Source organism: Motacilla alba, chromosome 26 (assembly GCF_015832195.1).
Source record: "Motacilla alba alba isolate MOTALB_02 chromosome 26, Motacilla_alba_V1.0_pri, whole genome shotgun sequence".
NCBI classification, from domain to species: Eukaryota; Metazoa; Chordata; class Aves; order Passeriformes; family Motacillidae; genus Motacilla; species Motacilla alba.
In genome coordinates this window covers 4,005,230-4,023,680 of record NC_052041.1, presented here as the reverse complement: position 1 = coordinate 4,023,680, position 18,451 = coordinate 4,005,230, and the positions used below count along the sequence as shown (strand labels likewise).

The window sequence follows — 18,451 nt, the reverse complement described above, 5'->3', positions numbered from 1 at the left end:
CCAGACTCCTGCCGTGGCCGGGCGGGGACTACAAGTCCCGGCAGGCGCGGACTGCAGCTCCCGGCGTGCCCGGGGCCGGCGGAGCGCAGCGAGGGCAGCGGAACGGGCCGGGCCGCGCCGGGCCGGGCGGGCGCTGCTGCTGCCCTCCCTCGGCACGGGGCCGAGCTGGGCCGAGCCGAGCCGAGGAGTCCAACCGAGCCGGGCCGAGCCGAGCCCGACCGGGCCGGACTGCGCCGAGCCGAGCAGCCCAACCGAGCCGAGCCGAACCCAGCCGGGCCGAGCCGAGCCCAACCGGGCCGGACTGCGCCGGGCGGAGCAGCCCAACCGAGCCGAGCCGAGCCGAACCCAGCCGGGCCGAGCCGAGCCCAACCGGGCCGGACTGCGCCGAGCCGAGCAGCCCAACCGAGCCGAGCCGAACCCAGCCGGGCCGAGCCGAGCCCAACCGGGCCGGACTGCGCTGGGCCGAGCAGCCCAACCGAGCCGGGCCGGGCCGAGTGGAGCCGAACTGAGCCGAGGAGTCGAATCGAGCGCAGCCGAACCGACCCGAGTGAGGCCGAACTGAGCTGAGCGGAGCCGAGGAGCCGAACCCAGTGTGGCCGAGTGAGCCCGAACAGACCCGAACCGGCCCGAGCGCAGCCGAACGGGGCTGAACCGAGCCGAGGAGCCGAACCGAGCCGGGCCGAGCGCAGCCGAGCGAGGCCGAGCAGAGCCGAGCGCAGCCGAACCGCTTCGTTCCTTCGCCGTTCCCCGCGGTGAGTGCGGGGCCGGGGGTCCCGGGCCCCCTCGGCTCGGAGCGCACCTTGTGGGGGTGCTGGGGGGGTGTTGGGGTGCTCCCCCCTGTCCTGCGCCATCCCGGGGCGCTTTGAACTCGGAGTTGCTTTTATTCCCCTTATTTTGCTGTAAATAATCGCCCCCCCCCCCCCGCCCCTCCGTGCCTCCCTCGCCCCCGGCAGCGGCCCCCGGGGGTTTTGGGGGTCTCCAGCAGCTCGTCCCGGTACCCTCTCCCAAAAAACGGCGGTCCCAGGGGTTGTGAGACCCCCGGCAGCTCGGGGGACCTGCCCGGGTCGCCTTTGCCATCGGGACCTCCCCCGAACGCGGTGCTCCACGCGTGGGGAAACTGAGGCACGGATGCTCCGGGATACGCGGGGGGGGTCCCCGGCACCCCTCGGTTTGGGGGACGCAAAGTGGGGACCCCTCTTGAGGTGCGAAACGATGGGAAAATCGGGATACCTCGTGTCACACGGCTTTTATGGGGGGGTCACCAAGAGGACACGCAGCGTGTCCCCCCCCTCCCGGGGAATCTGGGGGGGAATAGAGGGGGCTGCCCCGAACCGATGAATTACATTAATTCATGAATTAATGACGAAGCAGGAAAGGATTACGCAGCCCCCAGAGCTTGGGGGCACTCAGATGATGGGGGAAATTTCCTTAAAAAAAAAACAAAACCAAAAACCAAAAAAACAAAAACCCCCAAAAAAAGAGAAAAAAAACCGAATAGAAACACGAAGAAAATCTGGTGGTTATTGTGCTCGTGTAAGATAAATAAATAAGCCGGTGCGAGTCCGGGGAAAGCAGGGCTCGTTTCCAGGAATCCCGGCGTGTTCCCGGCCATGGGGCACGGGGGGAGCCGGTGTTTTTTATATAACCGAGTCCTGCGGGCAGCGAAGGGAGCCTTTGGGGGGGTTATTTTTTCTTCCTCCCCCCCTCCTTCCTCTGTACTTCCCTGCCATGTTTGCTTGGCTTCATGCACGGCTGCTCCGGCCCGAGCTGCCAATGGGGCTGGTTCCTCCCAGCCTCACCTGCTTGCAGGAGGGATCCGGCCTGGAAAACCCAGTGGGAATTTGGGATTGGGGCGGTTGGGTTTGGGGGGGAACACCCAGATTGGGGTGGGGAGGGTGATGGTGGCTCAGGGCGGCACGTGCAGGGGATTTTCCGAGGGATGCTGGCTTCGTTTCCTGAGGGATTCTGGGTTCGTTTCCTGAGGGATTCTGGGTTTGCTTCCTGAGGGATTCTGGGTTCGTTTCCTGAGGGATTCTGGCTTCATTTCCTGAGGGATTCTGGCTTCGCTTCCCGAGGGATGCCGGCCCCGTGTGTTTCTGTGTTTTCCGAGGGATGCTGGCTTCGTTTCCTGAGGGATTCTGGGTTCGTTTCCTGAGGGATGCCGGCCCAGTGTGTTTCTGTGTTTTCCGAGGGATTCTGGCTTCGTTTCCTGAGGGATTCTGGGTTCGTTTCCTGAGGGATTCTGGGTTTGCTTCCCGAGGGATTCTGGGTTCGTTTCCTGAGGGATTCTGGCTTCGCTTCCCGAGGGATTCTGGCTTCGCTTCCCGAGGGATTCTGGCTTCGCTTCCCGAGGGATTCTGGGTTTGCTTCCCGAGGGATTCTGGGTTCGCTTCCTGAGGGATTCTGGGTTCGCTTCCCGAGGGATGCCGGCCCCGCGTGTTTCTGTGTTTTCCGAGGGATCTGCCCGCCCTTATCAGGAGGAAACTGCAGAACTGCGCCGGGGTGGAGCTGCTGCAGCGGGGCCGTGCGGCATCCGGGGGTTTGGGATGGAGCCGTGATCCCAGCCAGGGATTTTATTGCTTTTTCCACGCTCCACGGCGCCCGAGCTCGCCGCACGTGTGTGTTCCCGGTCCCCCCCTGGTCCCCCTGCCCTGCCCTGTTTTCCTGCAAGGTCCTGGAAGGGGAATGGGAAGAGCCCCGTGGGATGATGTGGTGGGGCACCAGAGCAGGGGGGGGACATTGCCAGGGCTGAGCAGCACAAAGGACAGGGGAATGGGGCTGGGGAGGCCACGCTGGGGGTGTCCTCCTCCCAAAATCCGCAGCGCTAGGGGTGAGGACATCCTCATGCCGTGGAGTGTTGGAATGGGGAGCTGGGGGTCTGGGACCTGGTTTCTCCCCAGTTTCTGGGTGGTTTCTCCCCATTTTCTGGGGTGGTTTCTCCCCCCTTTCTAGGGTGGTTTCTCCCCCCTTTCTGGGGTGATTTCTCTCCATTTTTGCCCGCTTTCTGGGTGGTTTCTTTTTGGGATGGTGGGATCTCATCCCTGGGTTTGATGTTTCTCGACGGCAGGGATGGAGCTGCCACACCCCTGTCCCCTCTGTGGGGACAAAACCTCCCATCTGGAGTTTTTTGGGGCGGTTTTGGAGGGCGCCTCAAGCTGAGCTGGCCTCAAGGGAGCTGTTTTGTCAGTGCCCTGCGTGGGGTTGTCCCATATCCCAGACAAAGAGGAAGTGGCCAGGGGCCAGCAGCAGTGTCCTGGGCGTGGGGCTGGCAGTGCCACCACACGTCCCTGGGGCAGCTCTGTGACAACTTCCCAGAGCCCTGTTTGCTGTGAGGGACCCCGGGAGGATCCCAGGGAGCCAGGGCTGGGTGTTTTACAGCCCCATGAAGGAGCAGAGGGTGCTCAGGGGGTGCCAGGTGTGCTGTCACCTCCCCGTGGTGGCCTTGCCGTGGTGGCACCATCTCCAGGAGCTTTTCCAGGCTGTGTGATGCTGGTGTGGAGGCAGCTGGGGTCACACTGGTGGCTCCGTGGCTGTTGTCACCGGCTCTGTGACACTTGGGGGGGGTCAGAGGGGGGGATCTCTCCCTGACCACACGGGGATTTGGTGCTCATCTTGTTTTCCTCTCGCTGGCACATCCAGGAGGAGCCCCCATGGCTCTTCCCTCATCCCTCCAAATTCCTGTCCCTCCTCCTGGCGCCTGCCTGGTGCTCACAGCAGGTTTTTCCCTGCGGATTTGCCCGCACATCGGGGGTCCCCGGTGTGGAATTCCCAGAAATTCCCAGGAATGAGAAGTCCCGTGCTCCGGGCTGAGCTCTGGGTGCTGCTCCTCGCCTCCCTGGGAGGCTGAGAAAAGCGGGAATGGGGGATTCTCCATCTCTGGGGCGGTTTGGGGAGGGGTGTGCTGCAGGAGCGTTGGGATGGGCACCGTGGGTGTGGATTTTTAGGGTGGGATCACCTGGCCGGGCTCACCTGGCGAGGGTTCAAGGTCTCCCCAATGTCCCTACAGGTTGTGCCACCTTATCTTTAAAGCCACTTCTAGGAATTGCCCCCGGGGGTTTTGTCACCTTTCCTCGGAGCGCTTTTGGCTCCAGACAACCTCCCCACACCCGAGCTCTGCCTGGCTCCCCTCCTCTGGTTAAATGGCTGCAAATTCCGGCTAAACCTGAAACTCCCAGTGTGGGGATGGCCAGGGGGGTTCTTGGAGCCTCGGGGACCAGAGGGCAGCAGCAGCAGCAGCGCTGGCTCCTGCCCAGGCTGTGCCCTGGGGTTTTTTTGGGGGTGGGAATGTTTTGGAGGAAATGAGGAGGGGGCTGCATCCGCCTGGCACGCCCTGGCCAGCATTCCCCTGCTCCCAGCTTTGCTGCCAGGTGAGCGGGGAGCTGGCTGCCAGCAGGTTTGGAGAAACAGGGAAGGAGAAATCCCGGCTGGGTGGGAAATAATAAAAAAAAACCCTCCGAGCTCCTGCACGCCTCCAACCGGAGCAACGTGCCCGGGACGGGCGGCACCGTGCCAGGCCAGGGGCTGGGCTGGCAGCGGGGGCTCCCGAGGGAGCAGTTTGACCTTCAGGGAGCAGGAAAAGCTCCGGGCTGAGCCTGGCACCGAGGAGGGCACGGCACAAACCCCTCCGGGCTGAGCCTGGCACCAAGGAGGGCACGGCACAAACCCCTCCGGAGCGGGTGAGCGGCACTGAGCGGGCACGGCAGGGGATGCCAGGGGGGGCATGGCATCCCCCGGGCCGGTTTGGGAGGGTAAGGCAGGGGCTGTCCCCAATTTGTTTATTCCCAGGGCCTGGTTACACGAGCTCTGCCTCCACCGAGCCTCCGGGCTGGGTGCTGGGGGCTGGACATGGATTATTTATAAATATTACCTCCCTGCAGCAGCATGGGGCTCGCAGGGAGGGAGGACGGAGGGATGGAGGCGGTGCTGGGAGTGCCTCTGGCACTGGGAGGGGGACAGGGGGTGGCTGCTGTCACCTTGTGCTGGTGGCAGGTGGCACCGTGAGCTTGGGGCGCCTGGAGCTCCAGGGCTGGCTCTGTCGAGCATCGCCGCTTTCTAGGGTGCTTTCTGCCCACTTTGTGGGATGATTTCTCCCCACTTTCTGGGGTGACTTCTCCCCACTTTCTAGGGTGATTTCTCCCCACATTCTGGTGTGATTTCTCCTCACTTTCTGGTGTGATTTCTCCTCACTTTCTGGTGTGATTTCTCCCCATTTTGTGGGTGATTTCTCCCCCCTTTCTGGGATGATTTCTCTCCCCTTTCTAGGTGGTTTCTCCCCACTTTTTTGGGATGATTTCTGCCCCCCTTTTTGGGAAGATTTCTCCCCCTTTTCTAGGTAGTTTCTCCCCACTTTTTTGGGGCGATTTCTCCCCACTTTCTGGGGTAATTTCCCCCCACTTTTTAGGTTGATTTCTCCTCACTTTCTGTGATTGTTTCTCTTATTTTTCTGGGTGATTTCTCCCCATTTTCTGGTGTGATTTCTCCCCCCTTTCTGGGGTAATTTCTCTCCATTTTCTGGGTGATTTCTCCCCCCATTCTGGCTGCTTTCTCCCCCGTTTCTGGGCTGGTTTCTGGGCTTTTGGGGCGGCTGGCAGTGCTGTCCCAGCCCCCTGGAGCGGTGTCTGCCCGCCCGGGGGCCACCCTGTGCAGTCCTGCCGCCTCCCCCGATTGCTCATTTATGCGGTTTTTTCGAAAGGCCAACACCCAAATCGCCCGGAGTGACCCCGGGCCGGGCTTTTCCTTCCCGGCTCTCCTTTCCCGGGATGTGCAGCAGGACCTGGAGCCTGCCCGTCCCTTCCAAGGTCACCGCGGTCCCCTCCTCTGTCCCGATTAATCGCCGCGCCCGGGCTGGTGGCTCAGCCCATCCTCCTGCCTGTTCACACTTTTATTTTTAATTGCTGCCGTGGAAGGGGGCAGGGGCTGTGAATTCCCGGCCTGGGGTCACTCTGACAGCGATGTTTCCATCAGGGCTCTGCCCAGCTGTGTTTGGGGGGGTCTGGCCACTCTCTGGGGGTGTCCCGGGGGTTCCCCCTGCACCCAAACCTGGCCAGGAGTTGCCAGCCTCCCCCTGCCGTGCCCGGGTGATGCTCAGCAGCCATCCCTGGGCTGGGTGGGTTTTTTTGGGGATAAAAGTGACGATTTTTGGGATGGAGTGACACCAGAGCAAAGCTGCTTGTGTATTATTAACCCCTTAATAGCTGCCAAGCCCGGCTGGGCTCTGCTGCCCACACCTTGGCACCACCAAAGGGGTTTTTGATGGACCCTTTAAATTTGGTGACACAAAGGACACACAGCCCTGTGTGACACCAGCGCCCGGTGCTTCTCCCTCCACCAGCTCCCTGAGCCCTCCTGGGTGTGCCGGGCTTACCTGGCTGTTTGGGGCCAGCCCTGTTAATGGTTTTTTGTTTTTTTTTTTTTTTCCACGTGGGATCCCTCAGCTCTTTCCAGGCTCGGTGTTCGAAACATTTGGCCTCTGACCCAGCGCCTGTTAACGGCGTCCTGCTGCACGTTGCTGAGATGCCGGGGCTAAAAACAGTGCCGGTGACTCAGAGCCTCGCCGCTGCTGTCAACTGACCCCGCGGGGCTCTGCCAAACCCCTCCTCTGCCCGCTCCGGCTGCCTCGCAGGGCTGCGAGCTGGGGCTGGGGGCAAGGAGCCTCTGGAGGGGGCTGGGGGGCTCCCAGGGGGCACAGGAACCCTGCCCCAAAAAGGTCCTGGGGGGAAGGAGCCTCTGGAGATGCTGGGATGGTTCCCAGGGGCACAGGAACCCTGCCCCACACAGGTCCTGGGGGGAAGGAGCCTCTGGTTGGAGTTGGGATGGGTCACAGGAACCCTGCCCCACACAGATCCTGGGGGGAAGGAGCCTCTGGAGGGGGCTGGGGGGCTCCCAGGGGGCACAGGAGCCCTGCTGCTGGGGGGCAAGGAGCCTCTGGAGGGGGCTGGGGGGCTCCCAGGGGGCACAGGAACCCTGCCCCAAAAAGGTCCTGGGGGGAAGGAGGCTCTGGAGATGCTGGGATGGTTCCCAGGGGCACAGGAGTCCTGCCCCAAACAGATCCTGGGTGTTAGGAGCCTCTGGTTGGAGTTGGGATGGGTCACAGGAACCCTGCCCCACACAGATCCTGGGGGGAAGGAGCCTCTGGATGGAGCTGGGGGGCTCCCAGGGGGCACAGGAGCCCTGCTGCTGGGTGTTAGGAGGCTCTGGATGGGGCTGGGATGGTTCCCAGGGGTCACAGGAGCCCTGCTGCTGGGGGGCAAGGAGCCTCTGGAGGGGGCTGGGGGGTTCCCAGGAGGCACAGGAACCCTGCCCCAAAAAGGTCCTGGGTGGAAGGAGGCTCTGGAGATGCTGGGATGGCTCCCAGGGGTCACAGGAACCCTGCCCCACGCAGATCCTGGGGGGAAGGAGGCTCTAGATGGAGCTGGGGATTCCCAGGGGTTGCAGGAGCCCTGCTGCTGGGGGGAAGGAGGCTCTGGAGGGGCTGGGGGGTTCCCAGGGGTCACAGGAACCCTGCCCCACACAGATCCTGGGTGTTGGGAGCCTCTGGAGGGGGCTGGGATGGTTCCTAGGGGGCACAGGAGCCCTGCTGCTGGGTGGAAGGAGGCTCTGGTGATGCTGGGATGGTTCCCAGAGGTCGCAGGAACCCTGCTGCTGGGGGGCAAGGAGCCTCTGGAGGGGGCTGGGGCGTTCCCAGGGATCCCACACAGCTCTGGGTGGGTGATGCCTCCCCATCCAGCATTGCTGCCCTCTGGGGTTGGAAATGGGGTCATCCTGCTGTTTTCCCTGCCATCCCCGAGGCTGGATGGGATCTCTGGAGCCTCTGGCCGGTGCTGGTGTTGGGTCAGGGTTTCCAAGGGTGGCCCTGCTGCCAGGTTTGTGGGGAGGAATCCTTTGCTGAGCCCCTGTCCTGCCCACCCTGAGCACTGCCAGGGAGAGGAGCTGAGCCCTGGCCCTGGGGGTGCCCTGTCAGGCCATGAATCACCCCGTGGTGGCCTTGCCCAGTGTGGGCGAGTGCCCCAAGGGGCGGCTGGGGCCGGTCCCAGCCGGGCAGGGCCACCTGGGTCCAGCTGCACCCCTGGCCTGGCTCTGCCTCTCCCTGCAAAGCACCTTGGGGTGTCCCCAGCCCTGTCACGCAGGTGTCCTCGTGGCACTGCCACTCCGGCCACCAGCTGGGAGGGCTGGGGGGACCCCAGGTGCTGCTGAGCTGTGCGGTCACAGGTGGTGGGGGACCTCAGAGCTCAGCTCATTGCACGGGCGGGGACACCGAGGCTGCTCCAAGCCCTGTCCAGCCTGGCCTGGGACACTCCCAGGCATCCAGGGGCAGCCGCAGCTTCTCTGGGAATTCCATCCCCGCTCCCCTCTCCCTCCCGGGGAGCAATTCCTTCCCAAAATCCCATCTGTCCCTGCCCTCTGGCAGTCGGAAGCCGTTCCCTGTGTCCTCCTGGCACTCCAGGCCCTTTTCTCTCCCCAGCTCCCTGAACTTTCCAGCCTCTTTTCCAGCCACAACCCAGGAGCTTGCACTGCCCCCTCTCTGGGCACACCGCAGGACAGGGACCCTGCGTGCCACATCCCCTGCAGTGACAAGGGACAGCTTTTGCCCCTCTGCATTTAGAGGTGTCCCTGGCACACACCCAGCCCCGTCTCCTGGCCCCGGTGGCAGTGGCTGCATCAATTTTTCCACGCTTTTTCTCAGCCCTGCTGCAGTGACAAAAACAAGCAGGTTTGGAGGAGGGGTTTGTGCAACTTCCCCCCCTGCACCCCACGTGGCTGCTGAGAATGAGGAACACGGGGCTGGCCTGGCACCAGGGGAGCTGTGACCTGCTGGCCCTGCCACCTGCAGGGTCCCCAAGCCCCTCAGTGACCTGCTGGCCCTGGCAGGGTCCCCAGTCCCCTCTGTGACCTGCTGGCCCTGTCACCTGCAGGGTCCCAAATCCCCTCTCTGACCTGCTGGCCCTGTCACCTGCAGGGTCCCCAGGCCCCTCAGTGACCTGCTGGCTCTGGCAGGGTCCCCAGTCCCCTCTGTGACCTGCTGGCCTTGTCACCTGCAGGGTCCCCAAACTTTTCTGTGACCTGCTGGCCCTGGCAGGGTCACCAGTCCTCTCTGTGACCTGCTGGCCCTGTCACCTGCAGGGTCCCCCAGCCCCTCTGTTCTGCACCCAGTAACCCCAGCCTCATTGTCCCCTGTCCCCTGTCCCCTGTCCCCTGTCACAGCAGGGTGACAGCAGAGCCCGTCCCCAGGCCGGGGCACCCGTGGGGTGGTTCTGTGGGTGTGTGATGAGGTGACAGCTTGGTGACAGCAGAACAAACCCTGAGCTCGGGGCTGCCCAGGCTGGGGTCCCCCGTGTCCCTCCGTGCCACCCCCGTGTCCCTCCCTGCCACCCCCGGGTTTGAAAGCGAAAAACGAGGAAGGAGAGAAGGAAGGAAGGAAGGAAGGGAAGGCTGGGCTGGCCCGTGGTGAGCAGCAAAGCTCTTTTCACTTCTTTCTTCTCCTTTTCCTTCTCGCTGCCCCTCGGTTCCCAGCCCAGCCGGGCTCTGCTGGGCGGGTGGTCCCTGCCCTGTCCCCCTGCTGTCCCCCTGCTGTCCCCCTGCTGTCCCCGCTCCCTCCCGGCGCTCCTGATTGATTTTTCCACTCAGAAACGGCCCCGATCGACCTGGAAATCAATCACAGCAGGGGCCCCGTGCGTGGCTTCGGGGGCTCTGGTGGCTCCCCGTTCTCAGAGGGTGGCAGCGGGCGTGTGCCACCCACCGGGGTGCCACCTCCCCTGGCAGGGCAAGGCGATCCTCGCTGCTAAATCTGGAAGATGCCTGCGGGCAGCTTGGGTTTCTCAGCCTCACCTGAGCCTGGGGACGCTGCTGCGGGCGCTGTGTCCCCTCAGGTGTCCCCTGGCAGCTGGGGCGGTGGCTCTGTCACCAGCCTGGCCCCCCCGCGTTGCGGGGCAGCGGCCGATGTCCCTGCAGCGGGTCCCAGCGGTTGCTGAGCAGCCACCCCCGTGTCACCAGCGGCTGTCACCGCAGGGCTGAGGGACAGCTCGGGGCTCTGTGAGCTCCTGGGGGGCTGGAGCAGCTCTGGGGAGACACCCCCGGGTGCCATTGGGGTCTTGGTGATGGAACAGCTCCGGAGGGAGAGCGGGGAAGGGCCAGGAATACCCAGGAATAAGCAGGAATAACCAGGAATAACCAGGAATATCCAGAAATAACCAGGAATATCCAGAAATAACCAGGAATAACCAGGAATATCCAGGAATAACCAGGAATATCCTGGAATAACCAGAAATAACCAGGAGTAACCAGAAATATTCAGAAATCACCAGAAATAACCAGGAATAACCAGAAACAACCAGAAAAAAATCCCCAGAAATAACCAGAAAAATCCAGAAATATCCAGGAATAACCAGAAATAACCAGGAATAATCAGAAATCACAAGGAATAACCAGAAATCACCAGGAATAAGCAGGAATAAGCAGAAATAACAGAAAAATACAGGAATAAGCAGAAATAACCGTGCTGCTGAGCAGCAGCAGGGACGTTTGGCAGGGAGATGCATTCCCTGGCTCCAGCCCCGCCCTGGGGCTGGGGGTGCAGCCTGGACAGCCCCTGTGCTGTGCTCCTCCGGGCTGGAAAAGTGGAGTCGGGCTGTGCAGAGGCGCTGGGATCACCCAGATTTTCCTTCCCTTTCCCGTCCCCTTCCCAGCTGCTCCATCTCCCACTCCAGCGGTGCCTCCCTGTGCTCCAGGATGAGCCTGGGAAACCTCTCCCGATTTTTCTCTCTCCCCACCCTTGCTCCCTCCCCTGCCCCTCCAGCTTTTTCAAAGGGTTCCCAACTGTCCTCAAAGGGGGGGAAAAAGCTGGAGAATTGATTTTTGTGGGTGCTGCAGCCCCCAGGGACAAGGCTGGCTTGGGGTCTCCCAGTAGGGACCAGTCTGGGGCTCCTGCTGGTGCTGGGATGGCTCTGGCTCAGTGGGAGAACCACTGGGTGCCCTCCCAGGAGGAGCAGGATGGAGCTGCCGTTCCTTGTGGCTGTCCCCGTGGATCAGGGGAGGGTGGGACGTGTCCCCAGGGTGGGACGTGGGCCCCCGTGTCCCCGTCCTGTGCCGCTGCCGCCCTCCTGCCGGGGCTGACTCAGAGCGAAAGCAGAAGCTGCTCAGCGTTCTGGGGGCTGGGGGGGGAAGCCAAGCAGAACCAAAGGGGTTATTTTAAACCTGACCTAATTTCCCCCCTCTCCTCACCCAGCCAAGCCCTGGCCACCCTTCCCCATCCTCATCCTCATCTTCTGCAGCTCTTCTTGGCACTTTTGGACTCTCCCACCCCTGTTTTCTGTAAGGGGGCAGCTGGGGGGGGTCCTGCAGCCAGGCTGGGTGGTGGCACCAGGGCCAGCAGGGCTCAGTGGGTGCAGTGTTGTGGGTGGCTTCCCGTGACACCCACGAGTGCCAGCCCTTCTTGAGAGAAGCCTCTCTCCCTTCCCTTCGTGTTTGGGGTTGTGCATCCCCTGTGGGCATCCCCTGTGGGTTCCCCCTTCATTCAGCCCTGATTTGGGATTGTGTATCCCCCGTGGGCATCAGCCATGGGGTTCCCCCTTCCTTCAGCCCTCGTTTGGGGTTGTGCATCCCCTGTAGGTTAATTCAGTCCTGGTTTGGGGTTGTGCATCCCCCATGGGTTCCCCCTTAATTCAGCTCTGGTTTGGGGTTCTGCATCCCCCGTGAGTTCCCCCCTTCATTCAGCCTTGTTCCATCCTCTGGGGTCTTTTCCAGGGTTCTGTTTCTCACCCCAGTGCCCCCCGTGCCCTCCTCCCGGGCTGCTCGCACTTCCCCCTTCTCGAAGCTCCAGTGGATGGCTGGCCCCGGCTCCGGGCTCCCATCCCCCTTGGGCCCGGCCACCCTGGCTAATGAATTCCCTTCCCCTGGCGAATGAATTCCCCAGGCCGCTCCGTGGCTGCTCTTGAGCTGTGTCATCCTCCGCGCTGCCTTGATTTCATTTCCCCTCCGGGGAACGCGTGGCACCGGCTCGGGGTGGCTGTCACCACCGAGTTCCCTCCATCTCTGAACTTTTATTTAAACACCAAAACCCTCCAGATTTCTCTGCTTTCCCATTGCCTCCCGTGCTTCCCTGGGATGCCGCCGCGCATCTCCCGCATCCCAGCCCCGCGTGGGAAAGCATCCCCGTGGAAATCCCTGCCGGCCGTGCTCCCCGAGCCCCGGCATCCCCCAGCCTCCGCGGGCCGCCGTCCCCTTTGTCCCGGCGAACAAGGGCCGGTCTGTGCCGGTCTGTGCCCGCCGGGTCCCCCCCGTGCCCGCGCTGGCGTGCGGGTCCCGCACAGAGCCCGCCTTGTTCGGCCCGCGCCGCAGCGGGGCTGTGCCGGACCGGCCCCCGGCTCCTGGCACCCGCCGGCCTTTTCTTGCCGCTCCTGCCTCGCTTTCTCTTTCCCTTTCGCTGCCGGGCTCGCTGCGGGCTCTGCTGGCGCTGCGGGGTTCGGGAAGCGGCTCCGGGGTGAGTGCACGGCGCGGGGTCCCGCGGCTCCATCGGGGTTCCCTTCCTGCCAGACCCCAATTCCCCCCTCTCCTTGTCCATCCCAGCTCTGGCCGCCCTTCCCCATCCTCAGTTTCCCTTCTCCGGAGCTTCCTGGGGGTGCTTTTGACCTCCTCAGCCCTGTTTGCTGTGAGGACACAGCTGGGGGGGTGTCACAGCCAGGCTGGGTGGTGGCACCAGGTCCTCCTGCTGTGTGACAGGAGGCTGGAGCCATCCAGCCACCCTGGACGATCCTCCTGGATTAGTCACGACCCGCTGTGGGCTCTCTGGGACGTCTCTCCGTGCCTCAGTTTCCCCGCTGCGCGAGGCTGACGCGCCGTGTCCTCCTGCCAGGGTCACCCGTGTGCCAGGCGGGCTGGTGGCCGCCGTCCCCTCGTGTCGCCATGGCGTCCCGCATCGGGCTGCGGATGGAGCTGATGAAGCAGCAGGCGCAGCAGGAAGCCGAGCGGGAGCGGGTGCAGCAGCAGATGATGATGAGCTACATGCAGCAGCAGCGCATGCCCGTGGCCTCCAGCCCCGCCATCAACACCCCCGTCCACTTCCAGTCCCCGCCGCCCGTGCCCGGAGAGGTCCTCAAGGTACCGTGGTGTCCCCCCGGCCGGGCGTGGCACAGCCCGCGGGGGTCCCTGATGGGTTTTGTCCCCGCAGGTCCAGTCCTACCTGGAGAACCCCACCACCTACCACCTGCAGAAGTCTCGGGACAAGAAGGTCCAGGCTTATCTGTCCGAGACCTACGGGAACAAGTTCGCTGCCCACGTCAGCCCCGCCAGCCACTCTCCCAAGCCACCCCCGGCCGCGTCCCCCGGCGTCCGGCCCGGCCACGTCCTGTCCTCCTCGGCGGGCAACAGCGCTCCCAACAGCCCCATGGCCATGCTCAACATCGGCTCCAACCCCGAGCGCGAGGTGAGGAGGTGTCCCCGGGCTGCTGGGGGCACGCAGGGGGCTGGGGAGGGCAGAGGAGCCCACGGGCACCGTGTCCTTTTGCCTTTCAGTTCGATGAGGTCATCGATGACATCATGCGGCTGGATGATGTTTTGGGCTACATGAACCCTGAAGTCCACATGCCCAACACGGTGAGTGGGGGGTGACGGGATGGGGCTGGAGCTGGGGGTGGCACAGCACCGTCCTTGCTGGTGAGAGGTGGCACAGAGGGGACCTTCTGCCACGTCCCCACAGCAGTGCCTTGGTGGCGGCCCAAGCCAGCCTTGTCGCTGGAGTCAGCAACACCCACAAGAATCAATTCTCGAGCTTTTTTCCCCTTGAGGGCAGTTTGAACCCTTTGAAAAAGCTGGAGAGGCAGGGGAAGGAACAAGGCTGGGGAGACGGGAGAGCCAGGAGAGGTTTCCCTGCCGGGAGCTTCTCCAGCGTGCCCGGGGCACATCCATGTGGCAGCTCGTGCCTCGCAGTGGGATTCACCCTGCCCGGCCCTTCCCAGGTGTGATTCCCCTGTCCTGTTGTACACGTTGGCCGTGACAGGGGATCAGCTGTGCCCTTTGAAGTCCTCTTTTCTTTTCTGCTCTGCTGGAAGCTGCTTTCAGGACCTGGGAGGACGATTCCACCTGCCCGGCTGGGCGTGATCCCGTTAGCCCTGCCCGGAGCTAACCCGGCTGTCCCTCTGCTTTCCAGCTGCCCATGTCCAGCAGTCACATGAATGTCTACAGCGGGGACCCGCAGGTGACGGCGTCACTCGTTGGTGTCACCAGCAGCTCCTGCCCCGCCGAGCTCACCCAGAAGAGAGAACTCACAGGTACGTCCTGGCCGCAGAGCGAGGGACAAAACTGGGGCTGCCCTGTCCCCATGGGGGTGCAGGGGCTCCAGTGCCAGCCCAGGTGCAGCTTTGTCCCCTCTGGGTGACACCGCGGGTCTCTTGCAGACGCCGAGAGCCGAGCCCTGGCCAAAGAGCGCCAGAAGAAAGACAATCACAACCTGAGTGAGTTCAGCTCTGCCTTTCCCCATCGCTCTTCATCCTCATTCCCGCTTCCTCTGGGCCGGGTCCCCCCTCCCATCCCAGCTGACCCTCAGGAAAGCCCCCCTGGGCCCCTCCTTCCTGGCTGTGCACAGCGGGGGACAGTGGGGTGTCCCCCCCGGGGGAGATCAGACCTGCTGGGCCAGGGATGGAGCAGGGTTGGCTCCTGAGCTTCCTCACCCTGGGCTCCCCACTTCCATCGGGGCACGACAGAGGGGTGTGGGACATGAGGGACGGGAAGGACACGTGGGAGGGGCGCGGAGCCTTCCCTGCTCCTGCCGCCTCCTCGCTTCCACGGCTCTGCTCTCACCCGCAGTCGAGAGGCGGCGAAGGTTCAACATCAACGACCGCATCAAGGAGCTGGGAATGCTGATCCCCAAAGCCAACGACCTGTAGGTATCCGTGCTGCCAGACTGGGCTAAGCGGGGCTTTTGGGAGGAGGAAGGGTGAGCGGCCACGCCGCTGGCACCCAGGTGCATCCCTTTTTCCGTCCTGGGTGGCAGGGACGTGCGCTGGAACAAAGGGACGATCCTGAAGGCGTCGGTGGATTACATCAAGAGGATGCAGAAGGACCTGCAGAGGTCCCGGGACCTGGAGAACCACTCGCGGCGCCTGGAGATGGCCAACAAGCAGCTGCTGCTCCGCATCCAGGTGAGCTCCCCTGGGCTCTGCCCTGCCCCTGCCCCTCCCCAGCCCCACCAGCCCCTCCGTCCTGCCCCACCGAGGGCACGGCCGGGGCGTCTCCTGCCTTCTGTTGGCTGGGAAGTCACCAGGAGCAAGGTCTGGAGGCAAACCTGATGGCTGAGGCTCGCTGCAGCGTGCTGAGCTTGGCATGGATCTTCCAGGGGCTCCTTCCCCGGGGGCTTCTCACCCCTGTAAATGTCCCCGTGCCATGTCCCCCAGCAAAGCCCCTCTGCGTGCCCTTGGCAGGAGCTGGAGATGCAGGCGCGCGTCCACGGGCTGCCCACCTCCTCGCCCTCGGGCGTCAACGTGGCCGAGCTGGCTCAGCAGGTGGTCAAGCAAGAAGCCGGCGGGGACGAGGGGACCCTGGAGCCGCTGCTGCCGCCCCCGGAGGCCGAGTCGCAGCCGCAGCCGGCGCTGCCCGCGCCGCCCCAGTCCCCCTATCACCAGCTGGACTTTAGCCACAGCCTGAGCTTCGACGACGGCTCCTTCCCCGACAGCCTGGAGCCCGGCCACAGCGCTTCCTTCCCCTCCCTGTCCAAGAAGGAGCTGGACTTGATGCTGATGCAGGACACGATGCTGCCCCTGGCCTCCGACCCCTTGTTCTCAGCCATGTCCCCCGAGGCCTCCAAGGCCAGCAGTCGCCGCAGCAGCTTCAGCATGGAGGACGCGGACATGCTGTGACGGGGAGCTGCCAGGGCAGGGATTGCAGTGCCAGCTGCGGGTGGGCAAGCCCCAGGACCCTCCTGGCACGAGGAACCCGTCCCACCACGCGCTTGAATCTCCCCAGGAGTACCTTTGTCTATGCAACGGGGGCTCGGGCCGGGCGCCGCCGTGGCTTTCGCAGCTTCTTTTCGCCGGGAGGAGAAAGGACCTTCCTGGCTTTGCCGTGGCCCTGGCCTGGCTGCAGATTCACAGCCTGGCACTGGCATCTGGGCTGCTTTGCCTTTCAGAAGCCTCCTGGCCTCACCCCCTTCCCCGGGGTGGTGCCCGGGAGCCTCGAGCCCCCCGGGACGATGCTGCCACGAGCTTTGTGTCCTGTTTGGTGTCTCCTCACCTGCTCCGGGATCTTTCATCCCCACCGAGTCTTCCCCAGGCCCTGGGTGCTTCCCAGTCCATCCAGTTCCTCCTTCCTGGGAGCACCTCTGGGGTGACAGCGGGGTGACAGCGTGTTAATTAGCACGTGCTCGTTAACGCGGCGCCACCGGGGGTGTTGTCTGCAGGTGGGTGTTGAAGGTTCCAGAACACCTGGAATGGGGGGGGTTTGATGCCCCACCAACCCCCTGTTGTCACCAGCACCTCGTGGGGTGGCACCCACCACCCCAAAACCTCGGGGCAGGGCTGCCGGGTGACCCTGAGCCTCCCCGAGGTGTCCCCACAGTGTCTCTGCCCCGTGACACCCCCGGCTCTTTCCTGGGAGGACAAGAGGGTTTTCCGCTTCTTTTTTTTGGGGATACTTCTTGAAAGTCCTGCCCCACGTGGGCGTGAAGCTCCGGGCTGAGACCAGGGAATGGTTTGTGCCAGCTGCCAACCCTGAGCTGCTGCTGCCAGCTGGGGACTGGGGGGGTTCTGTCCCTTCCCAGTGTCACCAGTTTGTTCCACAGCTCTGTACTGGGGAGCTGCTTTGGGCTCTGCCTCAGGGACCCCCCAATCCGGAGCTGGGAAGGGCAGGGCAAGGCTGGCAAATCCTCCAGGGTTTGTTGAGGGAGAGGAGGGAAGCTGCAGAGGAGAGGAGAGCCCTTGGGGATTGTCCCCTCTGTGCCCCCATCCTGCAGCTGGGTGTCCTGGGGGGACACAGGTGGCCCGTGGTGACAGGATTTGGGGTCGCAGGTGGGGGGACAGCCCCGCAGAGGGGCCTGGGGGACGTGAGGGTGCGGGGAAGTGCAGAGGGAGGAGGAGTCGGAGCGGGGCAGGGAGCAGGAGGGGACCTGAGGGGACGCTGGGTGACCTGGGGGGGGGCTGCAGGTGCTCACCTGGGCAGGAGGAGGATCCAGGAGATCTCGGAGCCCAGCCGGAGCTCTGGGGGTGTTCACAGGAGGCCTTGGCACCCTTTGTGTGCTGCCATCAGTGCCTGCAAAGAGAATTGTCCCCAGCAGGGTCACCCCTGGCCGTGCTGGGGACCCGTGGGTGCGGGAGAGCCACGGACCTGTGCCCTCCGGAGGGGCTGGGTGGGTGCTCCAGGGCACGAAATCCCACGGGAAATGTGGATTATTGTGGCTTTAGGGTGCCCTTGGGCAAGGCCTGGCCACTGCTCAGCACCAGATGTCTCTCCTGGCTGTGAGTAAACAGTTGTGGATTATAATTACTTTTTTTTTTTTTTAATCTTTTTGGGAGTTTTGTTTGTTTTTTCTTTTTCTTTTTTTTTTTTTTTTAATGCACTGTGCTCTGATTAAAAAATTTTACTACTGTTTTATAAATAAATGTATAAAAGAATGAACTGGAATGGAAGAAGAATCATTAAAAATATATTTATTTACAACATCCTGGCAGCGTGGCAGCTTCTTCTTTGTCCTGGAGGCTGGATCAACATCACCTCAGGGTTCTGCAGAAATCTCCCCCAGGCCAGGCAGGTTTTGGGGACTCTCCTGCCCAGTGCAAGGGGAAAAAAAATCTACTTTTGAAGTGTCCTGCTGAGTCTGTGCTTGGCAAAACTTAGCCCAAGCCACGTGCCACGTGCCAGGTTCCCGCTGCCCTCGGTGCTGGTGTTAAACACACACAGGAGGGGGGAAAAAAGCAAGAAAATCCACCTGAAATGAGACTTCCCAGGCTGGAAAATCACAGGGGTTTATCTCGGGAACTTTATTAAAAGGAGAAGGAGGGGAAAAAAGAGCGAGAAGAGGCTGAAGGTGGTGAGGGGGGGGAGAAGGAGCGAGTGGTTCCAGACACTTAAGAGAGGGGAAAAAAAAAAATTAAAAAAAAAAAAAGAAAAATCCCTGATTTGATTTATCAGGGGAGTGTGAGCACTAAATAGAGAACAACGCCTGAAGTGTGAATTATTTCCTATATTAACACAGAGAAAAACTGATAGCCTTTTCATGTCAGGAGAATAGCACGAGGGGAGGGAGGGGAGCCAATGACATTGTTCCCGCTCGGGCTCTGCTCACTCTTTATCAGGCTGAGATCAAAATTTATTCCCAGGATGAGGCCCGAGGCCCGGCTGAGGCCCTAGAGATTTTTAAGGGCCTAATTAAGAAAACAGGATGAAAATGGCGAAATAAGAGGGCAATTTACTTCTTGCAGAATAGGGAGATCAAATCAACTTATGAGCAATTAATGTGCACAAGGAGAGA

At 62.5% G+C, this 18,451-nt stretch overlaps 2 protein-coding genes across 3 annotated transcripts; one reads left to right on the top strand and one right to left on the bottom strand.

Annotated features, from left to right (window-relative positions):
- The first annotated feature begins 334 nt into the window (after nt 1-334).
- TFEB (transcription factor EB) lies at nt 335-15,867 on the top strand. 2 transcript variants are annotated; one of them, XM_038162539.1, is made up of 9 exons: nt 335-752; nt 12,848-13,092; nt 13,163-13,417; nt 13,507-13,587; nt 14,141-14,261; nt 14,388-14,444; nt 14,797-14,872; nt 14,984-15,131; nt 15,411-15,867. In XM_038162539.1, the coding sequence occupies exons 2-9, from the start codon at nt 12,898-12,900 to the stop codon at nt 15,843-15,845; spliced, it is 1,368 nt and encodes a 455-aa protein (XP_038018467.1). In that variant the 5' UTR covers nt 335-752; nt 12,848-12,897; the 3' UTR covers nt 15,846-15,867. The 2 variants fall into 2 exon arrangements, with proteins under 2 accessions (XP_038018467.1, XP_038018468.1); XM_038162540.1 differs by lacking the exon at nt 335-752 and adding an exon at nt 3,007-4,676.
- Nucleotides 15,868-16,423: 556 nt separating this feature from the next.
- On the bottom strand, nt 16,424-17,380 carry LOC119711885 (proline-rich receptor-like protein kinase PERK2; the record flags this gene model as incomplete). Its single annotated transcript, XM_038162541.1, has 1 exon — nt 16,424-17,380. A coding segment is annotated over one exon (930 nt), but the record flags the coding sequence as incomplete, so codon positions are not given.
- Nucleotides 17,381-18,451: the final 1,071 nt, after the last annotated feature.

What these genes read in the sequence shown, in the direction of transcription:
- TFEB (XM_038162539.1), top strand. Translation starts at nt 12,898, where the DNA reads ATGGCGTCCCGCATCGGGCTGCGGATGGAGCTGATGAAGCAGCAGGCG. An exon ending in TGCCCGGAGAGGTCCTCAAG is followed by an intron (nt 13,093 to 13,162) that starts GTACCGTGGTGT and finishes TTGTCCCCGCAG; the next exon opens with GTCCAGTCCTACCTGGAGAA. An exon ending in AAGTCCACATGCCCAACACG is followed by an intron (nt 13,588 to 14,140) that starts GTGAGTGGGGGG and finishes TCTGCTTTCCAG; the next exon opens with CTGCCCATGTCCAGCAGTCA.